Source organism: Protopterus annectens, chromosome 8.part0 (assembly GCF_019279795.1).
Source record: "Protopterus annectens isolate FY-2018-M chromosome 8.part0, PAN1.0, whole genome shotgun sequence".
NCBI classification, from domain to species: Eukaryota; Metazoa; Chordata; order Ceratodontiformes; family Protopteridae; genus Protopterus; species Protopterus annectens.
This window is the reverse complement of record NC_056741.1, coordinates 1,377,342,876-1,377,361,052: the sequence shown is the minus strand read 5'-3', so window position 1 is coordinate 1,377,361,052 and position 18,177 is coordinate 1,377,342,876. Positions and strand designations below refer to the sequence as shown.

General features: G+C 41.8%; 1 protein-coding gene across 2 annotated transcripts in view; it reads left to right on the top strand.

Annotated features, from left to right (window-relative positions):
• The window catches only part of RNF214 (ring finger protein 214), a 706,739-nt gene that overhangs the window by 32,574 nt on the left and 655,988 nt on the right, over positions 1 to 18,177 (top strand). For both annotated transcript variants that reach the window (XM_044080961.1, XM_044080960.1), the window contains exon 2: positions 9,728 to 9,814. In XM_044080961.1, coding sequence (XP_043936896.1) covers positions 9,735 to 9,814 — 80 coding nt within the window. In that variant the 5' untranslated portion in view covers positions 9,728 to 9,734. The remainder of the gene's footprint in view (positions 1 to 9,727; positions 9,815 to 18,177) is intronic.

Below are 18,177 nucleotides of genomic sequence, written 5' to 3'. Positions count from 1 at the left end.
ATTCAAGAAAACATCGCTATTGTCTCATTTCAACTTCTCTAATAATTGTTTTGCACTTTGAACTACTTGTTCTTCCAGGACTACTCGTAACATGAATAAAGTCCCACTCTTCAGCAAATTTCTTGAACTGCTGGCTTGTAAACTGTGTACCATTGTCAGAAATAACTTTATGCAAACTACCATGGACTGCAAAATGACACTTTATCTTAGTAATGACAGTACTGGATGCTAGATTAGGAAGTAGGTCAGTTGATGTGGCTTAGTACTGTTACATGCAGAACAAGATGAAAGTGCTCTCTTGATATCCTTTGACATAGAAGGCCAAAATACTAGCCCTGTCGCCCTTCTTTCGGCAGAATCAGTTCCTGGGTGGCCACAATACAGGATGGTAATATACTGTCTTGTTGCAAAGACTTTGGAGCAATTGCTTTTGGACCTTTCATGATACCATTGTCAAACAAAATCTCATCTCTGTAAGGAAAATATCGTTGCACTTCTGCTGATAAACAAGATTGCTTTGAAGGCCATCCTTTACTGGTAAAGTGGTCGAGCTTCTGAATAATTGGATCTGAAGTTGCGTGACTTCTAAGCTCATCAAGACGTGTGGAAGAAAAATTTCTCCCTTCCATTACTTCAAAATCAAGTTTCTCATTTTCATGCTGTTCAGTGGTATTTCTGGGTGATCGGGATAAAGTATCAGTAAGATAAAGAAATTTGCTTTTTGTGTAGACAAGGTTGAAATTTTACTTTTGCAGTTTCATCATCATGGGTTGTAATCTGGCAGGAGCGATATGCATTGGCTTTCTCAAAATAATGACTAGAGGTTGGTGATCAGTTTCAATTTGAATTGGGCGGCCTTAAATATAATCCATAGAAGTTCGAACATGCAAACACAATTGCCAAGAGTTCTTTCTGTATCTGTGCATACTGCATTTCAGTTTGGGTTAGAGTTCTGGACGTATAGGCTCCTGGTGTACCGTCTTGAAGAATGCAGCAAGACCAAATTTTGAAGCATCACAAGAAAGAACAACTGGTTTGTGAGCATCATAATATCTGAGAATTGGTGGAGTGGCAATTATCTGTTTCAGGACATCGTATGCTCTCTGGTATTGTTCTGACCAGGACCAGGATACATCTTTGTGTGTCAACTCTTTGAGCGGTGCTGAAAGTTGGTTTAAATCTGGAATGAACTTGGCTAGATAGTTAACGGTGCCAAGAAAATGTTGTAGGGCTTGAACATTGTCTGGAGCTGGCATCTCAAGAATAGCTGTTTGCCTTGAAGGATCTGGTTATAAGCCTGAACTGGTAAACAAAGGACCAGCATAAGTAACTTCTTGTGGCCTGAATTTGCACTTCTGAAGATTCAGTTTAAGTTTCACTTCACATGCTCTTTCCAGAACTTTCTTGAGGTTTCTGCTTCATCATTACTTCACCATTACTTCCTACTAGAATATCATCTACTATAATAGCACATGGATACCCAGAAAACATTTGGTCCATGGCATTCTGGAAGACCTCACAGACAGAATTAATCCCAAATGGCATTCTCAAAAAAAACTGTACCTGCCAAAAGGAGTACTGAAAGTGGTTAGCAATGAGGATTATTGGCAAGCAAAATTTGCCAAAATGAACTCTCTGCATACAAAACAGCAAAAACAGTGGTATTTGGCATAAAAGCAGTGACTTCTTTGACTGTACACATTGGATGATGAGGTCTTTTCAGTGCTTGGTTCAAGTCTCTTGGATCAATACCTATTCTGACATCATCTGAGCTTTTCTTATGAGCTAGCACCATGGAAGATACCATTCAGTAGGTTGGTCAACTGGACAAATCATGCCTTGCTGCACCATTTTATCTAGCTCGAATTTGACCCTGTTCTGCATAGCTACTGGAGTTTTCTGGACTGGTCTGACAACTGGCCTGACTTCAGGGTCTAACTTCATGGAATACACAACTGGGAGTTTGCCTAGTTTGTCTTCAAAAAGATCAGCACAGGTAGAGACAATAGACTGGACAAAATTAGAACAGTAGTCTTTTAAGCTTACATGGTGGACTTCCTTATTAAATTAAAGTAGTCCCATTTTCAAAGTGTCTCTGAGGCCTAATGATGACTGTACGAGCCTTTTGACTATGTAAAATTGCAAGTCATAGCCGATCCCAGCAGAGTAACATGAAAGCACTACTGAACCTTCAGTTTTAATTTTTTCAGCACTGTAAGCAACAAGCTTCACACACTTAGCCAAATCAAGCTTCTCTCCAGCACATACTCTAGAAAATATTTCTGCTGACATCACACTGCACTTTGAACCTGTGTCAACTTTGAGCTCTATGGGTCTCCCATTTATCCGAACAGTGCAAAATACTTCATTCTTTGCCCATAAATCTACTGAGTTGACTGTTTCATTAAGCACAGATATACCATCAACTTGCAAAGTAGAGCCACAACTTTCTAATTGATCAACTTGTCTCTTTGAATGTTCATTTTTAATAAAAGAATGAGCTTCTTTTGCTTTACAAAATCTTTGGAAATTGTTCCACTTTTTACATCTGTGGTATTGTTGACCAAAAGCTAAGCACTTTTCTCTTTTAGACACATGATTGCCATCACAATTAATGCAGTTGACTATGAGGCTAGGTGAGGGCACATGCTTTGAGTTTGCTGACTCACCCTTGTGCTTCACTGAAACTGTGCATGCTCTGGAATTTGCTAGAAAGCTATGGGGTTTACCAGTGACTGTTGCAGTGTTCGCAGTTGCTGCCATGTGCCTGGGCCAGTTTCTTTTAATCGCATACTGCATACTATTAACATTAGCTTTAGAAGATACTGGAAACATGCATTTCTCATTTGTTAGCACATTTGTGTGTTTTTATATGAGCTCATATATCTGACAAATCTTAATGGCCTTATTCAACATTAAATCACTGTCACGAAGCAAAGTCTTTCTCACAGCATCATCTTTAATACCACACACAAGTCTGTCTTTTATCAACTCATCTCTAAAATCACCAAATCTGCACGTTTTAGCCTGGTTTCTCAAGTCAGTAATATATGCTGCAAAAGTTTCACCAGGCTTTTGATCCCTTGTGTAAAATAAGTGCCTTTCCATTGTAATATTCGTTTGTGGGTTACATATTTCTCTAAATGCATGTTTTAAGCACTCAGGGTTTTCCCTTGATTCAGCTGGTACCACTGTACGGTGGATGTTCTTCATCCCACATTGCTGCAGTCCTAACACTTGGGTAGTCCGCTGTCCCAGTCGGCCCGAATACCAAAGTATAAGGCTGACGTCGGTCAAGGCGCATTAGTCTGACGTCAGGACGTCAGGGTACAAATGCGCATGACCGACGTCATATCCTCAGTCTTTTTTGCCGCATGGTCCGATGCAGAAGCAGTATTGCGAGTGCAGGTTGGCGTTCTGAAATTTTCTGAAGTCGGAGTTTCAGACCGAATCAAAGTTGGCTAAGTACCCCGTTGGGGAATATTTTGTTTTTTCTTGCCTCAGTATTTAACCGGATGTCAGAAAAAGTGAATAACTGTATTTCTTGTGGGAAACAGATACCTCATAGGGATTACCATACCTTCTGTATACCTTGCTTAGGGCCTGAGCACGACGTTGTTGGATGTCGCTCTTGTGCTAGATTTAACAAACGCACTATAAAGAGAAGATTAGACTGTGCCAGGTTAGTTTTTGGGAAGCGTTGTAATTATAAAATGCCGTCGGATGCTCCGACGCCCGCTTCGTCTAAAAAGCGCAAGGACAAAGCAGCAAAGCCTAGGTTGGAAGAACCGTCTGTCCCAGATGTCGGTTCTTTAGAGGGCTCGGTGGAGCCGGAGGTTCTGCCAGAAGTTTCTTTGGAGTCTCAGGGAGAGACTTTACTGTTACAAGATGTGTCCTCTCAGGAGGTAGGCCAGGCTGAGGGGGCTTCTCAGGTAGCTGTTCTCCCCTCCCTTCCTAAAGTGGTTAGGCCCTCCCCTTCTGTTTCCAAGGCTTCTTCGAGAGGCAGGCCAGGTTTAACTTCAGTGGGTGTTTCTCCTAGTTCTTCAGGGTCTCTGCCTAAGAAACATATGCTTAAAATGGCAGAAGATTTGATTACTATGATTAGAGGTTCTATGCCCCCTCCTGATAAGAGGCCTAGGGTAGAACCTGAGCTTGAGAGTTTTGAGCAGTGTTCGGAGGCTTCTGAGTCTTCGGCTGAAGACTTGCAGGAGTATCCTCCTTATTCTGATTCTGATGTAGATGATTCTACCCCTTCGGCTTCTCCTCCTGAGGATTTTTCATTTTCAGAGACTCTTCATTCCATGAGGGAGCATTTTAAATGGGAAGGTCAAGATTTCTCTGATTCCAGGAAAAGGCTTAGGGAATTTTTGTTTCTACCCCAGCATAGGCCTTTGGCTATACCTCCTGTTCTGGATGTGGTGGAAGATGTTTTTGCAGAGGCTTCCCTGAACCCTGATTCTTTGCCTCCTGCTCCAGTTAAACCGGATAGGTATTATAGGGTGCCTGAAGCTCATAAGTATCTTTTTAAGAGTCCTAGGGCAGACCCAGAAACTGTTTCTCAGGGGCCTAAAGGTGTTAAGGCTTCTGTTGTTAAAAATCCTGTTCCTCCTGATAAAGAGGCAAGGGCTTTGGATAGATGGGGAAAGAAGGTGTATACTTCTTCCACTTTAGCCATGAGGGCTTTGAATTGCCAGTTCCACATGTTAAAATACCAAAATTATCTCCTTTCACAATTGAAGTCTAAGGTGGATGCTCTGGCGGAAGGTATTGAGTGTAAAGAGTTGCAGGATTTAGTTCATGTTTCTGAACAGGTGGGTAAGCATTCTTTGCAATGTGGTTTTGATGCTGTACAGGCCTCTTCGAGGGTGGCTGCCACTGGTTCTGTTCTTCGCAGGCACGCCTGGCTGAGGGATCAGAATTTGGCTGAGCATGTTAAGACAAGGATTTTAGATGCTCCGTTGCAATCTGATGTGTTGTTTGGTTCGCCTGTGGAAGCAGTTTTAAAGAAAATGGAGGACAAGGCTAAGTCTATGCAGACTGTTAAAGATTTTTTGCAGGTTCAGCCTCCCAAGTTTAGTAGAAATTGGCCTACTAAGGGATGGACATATCCTTCTTATGATTCCCAGTCTAGGGGTAGGTCTAGACGTGGTAGGGGCAGAGCTCAAGGTTCTTTTAGGCCTAGAACAGGGAGTTCACCTGCTCAGTCTTCTGGTGAGGGCAGGGGTCAGTCCTTTCGTAAACAGACCCAATGACCTGCCTTTTCAGCTGCCAGAACCTTCTCGTCTGGCAGCACCTTTGGGAGGAAGGCTGGCACTTTTCAAAGAAAATTGGAGTTTAATTACCCAAGACAGATGGGTATTGGATATCATTCACCACGGTTACAGGTTTTATTTCCATACCTTGCCTCCTTTCAAAGGCATGCCAGACATTCCTCCTCTACAAAGAAAAGGGGCTCACAAGCAAATCTCTCTGTTACTCCAAATAGGGGCCATTCAGCCGGTTCCGGTGCCAGAAAGAGGCCTAGGATTTTATTCTCGCCTGGGAACACGTGGAGACCAATTTTGGATTTATCTATCCTCAACACTTATTTGGACATTCCCAAGTTCAAAATGTTGACGTTACAACAGCTTTTACCTCTGCTGGGAAAAGATCACTGGATGGTAACTTTAGATCTCAAGGAGGCTTACCTTCATGTGCCTATCAGACTAAGTTGCAGGAAGTATCTGCGTTTTCGAGCTGGGAATTCCCATTATCAGTTCTCTGCATTGCCCTTTGGCTTATCTACTGCGCCCAGAGTATTCACAAAAGTTCTGGCTCCAGTGATAGCTTACTTCAGGCTAAAAGGAATACAAATATATCCTTACTTGGACGACTGCCTGATTCTGGCTCAAGAAAAGGAAGACCTGTTTCAGCATTTGGAATATGTGATAGCAGTGCTAAGATGCCTAGGGTATTCTGTGAACGAAATAAAGTCCAGTCTAGTACCCTCTCAAGACATGTGCTTTCTGGGTGTGAGACTGAATACAGCAACCCAGATGGCCTTTTTAACCCCGGACAAACAAAAGAATCTTTCCCTTTACTTTCATCAACTATCTCTTCAGTCCGGGCTGACTGCAAGGACAGTCCTTCAAGCCTTAGGGTTCATGGCATCTTGTATTCTGGTGCTTCCCAATGCCAAACTGCATATGAGGAAGCTACAATGGTATCTCAAAAATGTATGGACACAGCACTGCCAGGATTTGGACACTGTCATTCAAATAATACCTTGCATTCAAAAGGAATTTTTGTGGTGGGCTCAGGAATGTCACCTAAACAAGGGACTCTCTGTGACCCGGCCAGAGGCGAGTCAGATTCTAACGACAGATGCCTCAGACATAGCTTGGGGAGCTCATCTGAATGGAAAGTGGATACAAGACAAGTGGCCTGCCAGACTACAGCATCTACATATCAACATGAAGGAGATGTTAGCAGTCTAGTTTGCATTAATGGCTTTTAAGGAGTTACTTCTTCCAGGGCAGGTGTTGATTCTAACAGACAACACAACTGTCATGTGGTACATCAACAAACAAGGGGGAACACATTCTTATCCTCTATGCAGACAAGCAATGATTTTGTGGGAGATTGCGCTCAGCTTGCAACTAAATCTTCAGGCAAGGTTTCTGCCGGGAGCACAGAACTCCTTAGCAGATGTGTTAAGCAGGCAAATCATGGATCCCCACGAGTGGAAACTGGATCTTCATGTATTTCGGAAATTGACAGTGTCATGGGGAACTCCAGACATAGATCTGTTCGCTTCTCCGTTAAACCACCAGCTGCCAAAGTTTTGCACAAAAAGGTTTCATCACACAGCTTGGAAAGTGGATGCTCTTTCTTTCAGTTGGAAAAATCTTCATGTGTATGCCTTTCCACCTCTGCCTCTCCTCCCAAAGGTACTCATAAAGGTCAGACAAGACAAGCCAAGGATGATTTTAATAGCTCCAGATTGGCCTCGGCAACACTGGTACCCATTACTGAGGAGTCTGGTAAGGAAGCCTCCATGGCCTTTACCTTTGATTCCACACCTATTGTCTCAGAGGGACGGTCATCTACTCAATGTCAAGCTTCACTCTCTTCATCTAACAGCCTGGCATATTCTGTTTTGAACCACAGCAGGTCTCAACTTCCTCAACAAGTTTTGAATGTGATTATGGAAGCCAGAAGACCTAGTACAAGGAAAGTGTACGAGAAAAATGGAAGAGATTTTTATTTTGGAGTGCAGCAAAGGATTTGGAGGTTTCTGAGCCTAATTTGAGTGTGGCTCTTCAATATCTTACTGAGTTATTGGACAAAGGTTTGTCTTTCTCTTCCATTAAGATTCATGCTGCAGCAATTTCAGCTCACTATGATTGTGACCCACCATTGTTTTCTCATCCTTTATTCAAGCAATTTCTTAGAGGGGCAAAGAATATAAGACCCCCACGTAGAGCTCCTACTCCTGCTTGGGACCTCAATTTTGTGTTGGAGAAACTTACTCTACAACCTTTTGAGCCTGCGGCTACTGCTGAATTGAAATACTTGTCATGGAAGACTGCTTTTTTGTTGGCCATTACTTCTGCAAGAAGGGTTTCTGAATTGCAGGCCCTTATGGCGGTTGAGCCTTTTTGATTTTCCATAAGGATAGGGTATCATTACGTACTAATCCTTCCTTTATGCCTAAGGTGGTCTCTAGTGTGGCTTTAAACCAAACTATTCATTTGCCTACTTTTTATGCAGATCCCCAAAATAAGGGGGAAAAGATTTTGCACACTTTAGATGTACACAGGCAGTTGCGTTATTATTTAAGCAGGACTAAGGATTTTAGGCAGTCTCAGCAGTTGTTTGTTTCTTTTGCTTTGGGTTCTCAGGGCAAGCCTGTGTCAAAACAAACTATTTCTAAGTGGATTGGGTTTTGCATTGCATTTTGTTATTCCCATCATGGCAAGGAGATTCCAGCTGGGATTAGGCCTCATTCCACTAGGGCTACTGCCACTTCAACAGCATTTCTAAGGGGGGTGGCAACTAAGGATATTTTGGAGGCAGCTACTTGGAGTTCAGTGCATACTTTCTCTAAGCATTACCACCTTCCTCTCTACTCTAAATCTAGGGCTGGTTTTGCCACAGCTATTTTGCAGGGCATGTTGACAGCTCCAGCTTCTTTATGATTTGCCAGCCTCCCTTACCTCTGCTTTGGGATTCTACCCAAGTGTTAGGACTGCAGCAATGTGGGATGAAGAACATAGTACAGTTTTGTACCTACCATAAATGTAGATGTTCAAGATCCACATTGCTGCAGTCCAATTTACCTCCCTCCTTCCCTCTGTGTTTAGGGGTGGTTGTGTGGGTGGGGTTGTACTTTTGTAAATTTGTATATATTGTACATATATTTGGTACAGGAGTGTTTGGTGTTTTTTGGTTTTGGCCTTATCTTTTTAGGGTCTTCTGACATCTGGGGCAAGAAAAGACTGAGGATATGACGTCGGTCATGCGCATTTGTACCCTGACGTCCTGACGTCAGACTAATGCGCCTTGACCGACGTCAGCCTTATACTTTGGTATTCGGGCCGACTGGGACAGCGGACTACCCAAGTGTTAGGACTGCAGCAATGTGGATCTTCGAACATCTACATTTATGGTAGGTACAAAACTGTACTTTTCCTCTTCCCCTGCAAACACAGCAGGTGCATACACAAATGAATGCTCTCTTTCTACGGCTTCTGAACCAGCTAAATTAAGCAGAATAAATGCCTTTGTACATGCATCTTTGACAGAAAATGCAGCTTGTATGAAAATATATTGCTTAAGCACGCTCCAAGTCTCTGTAATGTTATTTCTTAGTGTCTGTATAATTGCATGTCTTTTTCAAATGTCATTTTATTGTGGGCAGTTTATTTAAAGTGGGAGGATGTAGATCAGTAGTATGTATACCTTTAAGAAGCTTTCCACGGGCTTACACATATGTATAAATACTGAGCACGTGCGAACCTGACTGCCATTTTTGTAGTATGTCATTGAGATAGTATAAACAAACTACCCCGTCTGTTCATCTTCAATTGTAAACCAAGATGAACAACACCTACTGTGTGACCTTGAGCAAGTCACTTAACCAGACATTGTTCCTGGGTCATCATTGAAAAGGAACTGTTTTCAGTGGTTCCACCTGATTAACAAATTGGTATGATTATTATTATTATTATTATTAGCATTATTATTTTTATTATAATATAAAATCATTATATTATTGTGGGGGTGAGTTTACAGTAGTAGGATGAAGTTGCAGTCCCTTTTTAATGTTAACTTTGAGTAATAACCTTAAGCAGTTGAAAGGCAAAATGGCACTGTGGGTGTGGGAAGTTGGAGAGGCCATAAATGGAAGCTGGGGGATATAACAGTCATGTGAGGTGTAAGAAAATGTGCTTACCTTGAGGTGGTTTCCTTTAGAAGAGTAGAAGGGCTCGCAAGGAACTGAGATTTCTTGAAACGAGTTTGTACAGGTATGATGCAAGTTTTTAGACTCGTTCTGGGGAAAATAAGGTCATTTGTGAAGGCCGAAACTGCATAGCTATATATACAGCCTAACTTAATGTACTTTACTATATTGAGATCTCGTGTACTTGTGTGCACTTAGCTTAGTCCATATTAGATTCCTTACTAAGTTTTTCATATATGGTACATAACGTGATTGACTTTTTGGTTTTACTGTTATCCGCAGAGAAACAATGGAAGAAACTGCAAACTCTGAATTGAGGGGTGTTATGCCAGAAGAATTAATGACCAGATCACCTACAGAAATGAACAGGTAACTGAAACATTATGAGTCTTTTTTTTTTGGTTATTTCATTGTAGAGTAGTAGTATTATTTGTAATAGTAGTTTCTGTGTGTGTGTGTGTTTTGTTTGTGTAGCAAGCACCATTACAAGGTTGTAGGGTGTGCAACAGAAGACCAAGTTACTAAGTACTTCAGCTAACAGAATTTTACAGTAGCCACTTCATTAGGGAAAATACCTTTTCTCTCAACATATAGCAGTCTCACAGTTTGTTATTGCAGGTGGAGTGCAGGGTTCATGACCATACAAAAGGTTATGGGGTGTTACATTTTCTGTTTTCATACAGTCAGGCTTGTTATTTTATTTATTTATTTATTTATTGGTTATGCATCTTCTGACATTTTCTGTAATGTTATTATTATAGTTTTATTGACCGTAGTTGGATGTTATACTTCCACTTTGGTAACTAGAGAGCTTGGATTAAGACGAGGTCCCATGTATTGCACATTTTGAGTAGAATTCTATGCCAAATTTACATTCTTTTGCAAACGACTTCTCACTTTACTGGAGTGTGAGTTTTTTTACTTGTATATCATAGGTTTCATTTATATTTGGATCTCTCTTTCGCCTTTTTTAATTTTAAAGTCAGTCCCTTGTAGGTATAATGCAGTGTTTGTTATCACAGTATAGTCTAACAAAGAAAAGGAAAACCTGATGCATTATAGGCCAACAGTTTGTGTCACAGGCTGAGTAAATGGTGTTGTAAAAGCATGTGAAATGTGCTCAGAAGTAAAGGCTGATGGGCCGTAGAGAAGTGGAAGTTCTATAGACAGATCAGGTTTAAAGTGACCAAAATATGAGCTGCATACCCTGTGCAGAACATGGAACTGTGCCATAAAGATCAGTGACAAGACTGACATAGAAAACAAAATACCTTGTTTAATTGGCAGCAAATAATCTAAACATTTTTAGGAAAAGAAAAGATTTTTGACTGGCTGAGTAGCAGTGAGGCAGTATGTATTATGCTTCCTAAGATCTGTGCCCTGAGTTTGGGGTGGGAGAAGCAAAGACCATAAGAAGGTAAAAGTAAGTTTGGTCATCCTGCTGGTGGGATTCCTCTTTATCTGTAAGTCATTTCAAGCAAATGTACAGGTAGGTCCAAGCAGCAAGGACCTCCCTTCTAATGCACTTCTGCCTGTGTCTCTCCCTTTAACCCAGTGAAGTTGACTACTTCTGTGCATGGGAAGGAATCTAGATCCATTTCAATGTAGCAGGCAAAACATTAGGGGCTCCAGTGACCATCTAGGTTATGAAATGTACATTGGGAGGAGGATTTTTGTTTTTAATATGGTCTCTTGTTCATCTTGCCTTATTGTAGCATTTGGTGTGCAGTACATTTATTTGCACAACCTCCTGCTTTCTCTCCTGATTAAACTCCAGTGCAACCCAAGCATGGATTTGCATAGTTGCCTATGGCTAGCGGTTGGCCTTTGACAGGGGCTGCTACTATGATAAGAGGCACTGCAACATCCTCCTTGAGGAAGAAAACAGCCATCAGCTACTTATACTTCCATTCCTAACTGGTCCTGTGAGTCCTGGGCTGCTGTTAGACCCATATTGCACACAGTACAGTTAAGGTAAATGTCTGCACAGTTTCGCTGTCGGGGTAATATAAATACCCTTGAAAGTAGGAATAATTTATAAGTTAGTAGACCTGAAATATCTCTAGTTGTAATAATGGTAAAATTGCTACACATCAGGCAGTCTTATAAATGTAAATAAGAGCCCTATATGTGATCCCTGATTAACATTTTTGTTAATCTTAAAACATTGAAACTGTGTGAGCACCATTCATAAATGTGGCACAAAATTGTATAGGGCTGGTATGTGGTAAAACCCACATGTCCTACACAGTTCATAAATATCCCTTAAACCCCTCAAGAAGCAGACATATGCTGTCGCATACTTTAGGCACCTTGGAATGCAGACATACTTTACTGGCCTGCAAATGCAGACCTGAGCTGTATTTCATAATTCATAACCATATGAGTTTATCAATACAGGTACTAAATAAGGGCTGCCAGTATGCTGATGCAGCTGTGGATTGCCAGCATACAAAACAACAAAGTGTACAAATGTCCCTCTTCCACACCTGCCCAATTATGCAGCCAGTGGCAGTCCATAAATACCATAGCAAACATTTTCTAGAATTCTGTTTTTATGTTGAACTATGTACACAGTTACTAGAGGCCACATATTTCAGCATACTATGCATGGTACATCTGAATGTCAACCACCCTACATAGACACAAGTAACTGAGCTGCAGCCACTCACAGTTATAGTGAATTCTTTGATTTGTGACTTGGATTTGATTAGTGTCTTGGTCGACTGAGTGCCCATTCTAGTGTGGTGGGCTTCACAGTTGATTCCTAGTGGGAGCTAGGGACATTTATTTATTTTAAACACAAAAATGAAGGAATAGCAGATAAGTAGCTTCCACAAACTTTAATATATATGACTGAAAACAAAATATATATATACAAAGTGCTTTCTTCTGTCACAGTCAGGACTTCCTCAGTGTAATTACTCATCACTATGCAACACAAAGTGCTCCCACCATTCACGGGTAATATCATGAGTAATTAATTAGTAACGCTTAAAATGTGTCTTGCATTCATGAGAATAAAAAGTAAAAACATGTACAATAAATGCAACATTGCATGTGTAAAACTCCAGTAATAGTACACACATGTAAAAAATAAATTGTGACAATACTAAGTTTAAATTCTCATACTGGCTCCCATCAAATAACATCGCAGCTAAGAGAATTAAAATAGCTAAATACATAAGGAGGCAGGTTCAAGTTACATACAGGCAATATAATGGTCTTAATTTTTTTAAATGCATTAGCTGTCATCTTTAGTGCACTCATAATGGATAAGTAGTCATTAAGACCTGGTAGAACAAGGCATTATATATGTATGTGTGTATGTGTATTCATATATATATTATATATATATATGTCTGTGTGTGTAAATACATATATTTATATATATATATATATATATATATATATATATATATATATATATATATATATATATATATATATATATGTATATATATATATATATATATATATATATATATATATATATATATATGTATATATATATATATATATAGAGAGAGAGAGAGGATTCTGAACAGAACTTGGCCATTTTCTGCAAGACCTGAGCAACATAAAAAAAAAAATACCTTTCCTGTAACTAGTGTAGTCCAGATTCAGATTTGCTGTATCCAGGACTGTATGTAAGCTTCTGAGCCCCCCCCCCCAAGCTTTCTGTGTTGGAGGGAAGCCTTCTAGCTTATCAGTGGGAGTGATAAGCACTAGGTAACCTGTCTACAGCATAAGGAGTGGTTCTGGCCAGAAATTGTAGTTATTGGCCGTTTGGGCAGTTTTTCCATCTCTCTCAACTCTGATTTAAAAGCCCCATTTGCACTTGTTTCCCCCCTTTCCTATAACTAGTTTAGTCCAGATACAAATTCTTACTTTTAGCACTTGAATTTGCTTATTCGTGATCAGCACTTATTCAGAACTTGTAAGCACTAAATAACCTACTAATTACTACAGCACTCAATCTTCCTCATTACCTAGAGAAAAACAGCTCTTGTACTCACTTTCCTCACTTATCTAGAGGAAAATATTTTTTTATTCAGGCATGTCCAAGGGTCAGCTCCCAGTGTTCTCTCCTGTCTATCTGATGAATCTGGGCATCTTGGGGCAATGTAGAAATTGCCTCATGTACACAGACAACCCTCTCCTCCTACCACCCAACACTACAACCTGTGAGAGATGCACTTATCTAGCCAAACTGGAGGTAAACTCTCTCCAATCAAGACTGAACTTGACAGTCAAGAAGAGAAGGTAAACACTTGCACCACACCATACTCATCACATAGTCTCACTAAATCTACACCACCAAAATCCACACATAGAAACACAAAAACATTCACAGAGGCTCTCAATAATAATCTGCCCAAGCAACAGAGACCTCCAAAGCATAAATGCAAGCAACCCCCACCCCCCCCAACACAACCCAAATGACACATAGCCTGCAGACTCAGTGTGCCACTCAACCACAGCCAATAAGGCAAAACAATGTACTCAACACACTAGTCATAGGCGACTCTATAGTCAGGCACACTGATGTCCCACTCACCAGGCTAAACAAGGAGAAGGGTACTGTCAGCTGCCTGTCGGGTGCCAGGATCCGCCACATAACCCACGCACTCAGATCACTCCACAACAAGTACAAATATGACTCTGTCATTGTCCATGTTGGTGTGAATGACCTGAGATGTACCTCCCTGGACTACATGAAAAGAGACATGGAAGAGCTCTCTGATCTTGTAGCCCCGGCAGGTATGACCCTAACCCTGAGTAGCATTCTGCCATCACCCAGAATGATGCCGCTGTACAAGGATAAAATGATTGACTTCAACAATTGGCTAAGCTTCTGGTGCCATTCTAAATGGATCTAGTATCTGTCTGCCTGGGATGACATGGTCGACAGACCACTATGCTTTGCCAGTGATGGCCTGCACCTGTCACCCCTGGTATTCCGGATACTGGTTAAGGTTCTTGCCGCCCCTATAGTGCCTTTTTTAGGCAAGGTTCAAATGACAAATTCACCACCGTAACAGGAACAGGCAAGCAAAAACTGAGGGTGATCCTACTCAATGCTAGAAGTTTAAATCTCATAATGCACTCACTCGAGGCACTCCTTAAAATGGAGAACATCGATATCTGTGCAGTGACTGAGACCTGGTTCAAGGCTCCAGAGAGCACCCCTGCACTACCAGGCTATAACTCATGCCACACTTTTCGGTCATGTAACCTGGACCAGAACACCAAAGGCGGCAGTGTGTCCATATTCATTAAGGATATCCACACCTCCAGGCTAGTTGCTCAATTTAATGCAGCCAAGGGTATCCAAGTGCAACTAACTCTGGGCAAAACTGCAATCCAAATTGTAGCTTGCTACAGATCACCCACCATGCCCCAGGATTCCCACTCCTGTTTTCTTGATGTACTGGAAAATATTAGGGTTCAACCAAACACCTTAATAATGGGTGATTTCAACTATCCCACCATTAACTGGGAAAACTACTCATGTCCTAACTCCTTCACTCAACGCTTTCTGGAATTCATAAACTCCAATGCCCTGGATCAACTTATCCACACCCCCACCAGGGGCAACAATATCCTAGATCTAGTCATTACCAATATGAGTGACCGGTGTTCCACACCTGAAGTCAACGCCTCATTGGTCCAGTCCAACCAAAAGCTAATTACCCTAGATATCCACATCCTGCCTCCACCCTCCATTAAGGAAACCGTGGTAAAAAATGTTTCCAAAGCCAACTTCATGCTTCTGAAGACAGAAGTGGTGAACTTCATGACACCCATGCAGATGGACATTACAGTTACGACTACTGAATCCTACACAATTGCACTTTATAAGCACTTACATGAGTGCATGGATTGTGCTATGCCAAACAGAACCAAGACGCTATCCTCCAAAAAAAGGAAGCCAATCTGGTGGTCCCCTGCCATAAACCAACTGTACAACAGAAGGAGGAAACTCTTGCAAAAGTCAGTAAAATCCCACGTGTGGAGGAGCTCCCTGGTCAGCCTCGGTAATAAGCTGTGATCCCTGATAAAATCCTCCAAATCTAGTTACGAAAACAAAATCACCACTGATTCTAAAGACAACCACAAAGCATTCTATAGCTATGTCAAGAATCTCAATGGCAACACTCAGATCTGCTCTGAGTTACAGCACAATGGCACTAAATATACAGACCCAACTGATATTGCCAACATCCTGGCAGATAGGTTCAGTGCTAACTTTACCCCCCTCTCACCCCCTAAAGAGCCCATCTCTATACCTGAAGAATGCAAAGTTCCTGTAATCACGGCTGCACAGGTGAAAACCACACTCTCCAAAGCCAAGAACACAGCATCCATGGGACCAGACAACATCCCAGGCTGCGTTCTATATGAACTACAGAATGAACTGGCACCCCACCTAAGTACCATGTTCAATCATAGCCTCACCTCAGGCTTTGTGCCTGCTGAATGGCACACAGAAACGGGTATCCCACTCCACAAGGGGGGTGCCACCACGGACCCTGGGAACTACCGCCCCATTAGCCTGATGAGCCTGGTCTGCAAGGCCATGGAACATATCATCATGGAACTTATAAACAAAGACATTGGTAATCTCCAACCTCTGGATCACACCCAGTTCGGGTTTGTAAAAGGCAGATCATGTCTCCTAAACCTGATAGAATTCTTTGAAGCAGTCACCAAAGCCGTAGACAAGGGTAAGGTGGTTCACACAGCCTATCTAGATCTTGCCAAGTCTTTCAACACCATCCCCCACTCTGGAATTATAGATAAACTCAGTAAACTAGGTATAAATCCCTATGTCACAAGATGGGTTGCCAACTGGCTCACTGACAGAACCCACACTGTGAAAGTAGCAGACTCCAAATCCGACTTCAGACCAGTGACAAGTGGAGTACCACAAGGTTCAGTCCTGGGTCCTCTCCTGTTTGGTATCTACTTCTCTGAAGTACAGGCTAACACAGAAGGTCTTTGGCTAATGAAGTTCGGAGATGACTGCAAACTAGGAGCCATAATCGAAACTCCTAACGATGTGGACATCCTACAAAAGGGCCTCATTGTGACAGATGCCTGGTGTCAAAGCCATGGCCTCAAGCTCAGTGCCAAAAAGTGCATTGTCATCCCCTTTTGTAAAAACTCTGTACCCATGAACTACAACATAGGCGGTAGTATACTTAACACCGAAAGTGTGCTGAGACCTTGGGACACAGGTGGGCAGTAGTCTCTCCTTTGATAATCACATCGCCACAGTAGTCAGGAAATCCTTCTACATGGCACACCTCATCACAAAAGGTTTCTCATCCAGAAAAAAAGAGGTCATTGTTCCCCTCTACTCATCACTCATTAGACCCATTATAGAGTACAACGCCCCTTTTGGTGTCTACCTCACAAGACATCTACAACAATTGGAAAGGCCGCAGAAATACCTCACAAAGAGGATTACCGGCCTCAAACAGATGCCCTACGCAGACCGTCTCAAAAAACTCTCCGTCGCATATCGCCTACTCAGAGGTGATCTCTGCCTAACATACAAAGCTATGTCAAACCCAGAGCTTTTGGACATGCTCCACTTAAAGAAATCCCAATCCCTCCGAGCTACATGCACTAGGGACCTAAACCTTGTCACCACAATAAACAGAACATGCCGGAGGGATAGATTCCTGTCCCAGAGACTTCCCATAATCTGGAATAAACTACTTATCTATATCAAACAAAGCTCCTCATTAGTACTCTTCAAGAAAAATCTTGATGATTGGATGGGAAATAGGAAATTCATCATTGGGATCACCTCTGTGGCTCTGCTCGACAGTGGCACAGGAAAATAATTTTCTTGGGTGGCAAAAACCAGGGTACCTTTTTGGCTGGGCTTGTATAGGCCCCAGGGCCGATAGCCTAGTACCTACCTATGAACAGCACAGAGTTCCTCAACTTTACCATGTCTTCTGAAGTCGGTACTCAAGTCCACTTCTTGGACTTGGAGATCCTACTGAACAAACAGTCCCTTATTTTTGAATCCACCATTTTTAGAAAGAGAACATTTAGGAACAATTTCTTTGAGTTCTCCAGCCAGCAGCCTCACTTTATTGAAGACCTGTGTTGTAAAGGGACAGCTAGTCTTACTCTCACACATCATTAGTGAAGACAGTGTCTTCCATAATGAGTGCATGCACCTGCTTAACCTCAAAAAAAGTTACCCGAGGACCCTGCTGGATAAAATCTTGTTAGAAGTCAGTCACTCCAGGCAAACTAAATTCATACAGATCCTTAAACATGGCTGTGTAACCAGTTCCTCAACCGAGCCCAGTACAAACTTCACCCTGAGCTTTTCTGATCCCAATCAGCCTAGACATGACCCTCATTATGGGCGTTTTAAACAAAAACTGGTGCATTATTCAGAATGACTGGATGCTGCACCAAACTCTTGTTGACAAGCTGATCTTCAGTTATAAAAGAACCAGGAATTTAAAAAACTCTCTTTCAAAAACCCAAAACATCTGTCCTGGAGTACAAGAATGACCACAGTCCTGGACCTGCCAGCATGCAGCTGTGTGGAAAGTGCAGCGTCTGCAGGCACATACTAGCTTGCTCCAAACACACTTTCCACAACAACAGTTTTTAAGTTAAAATAACTGGACATTTCAACTGCGGCACCAACTGTATAATATATGCCACAATTTGTTCGGCCTGCAGCAGCTTTT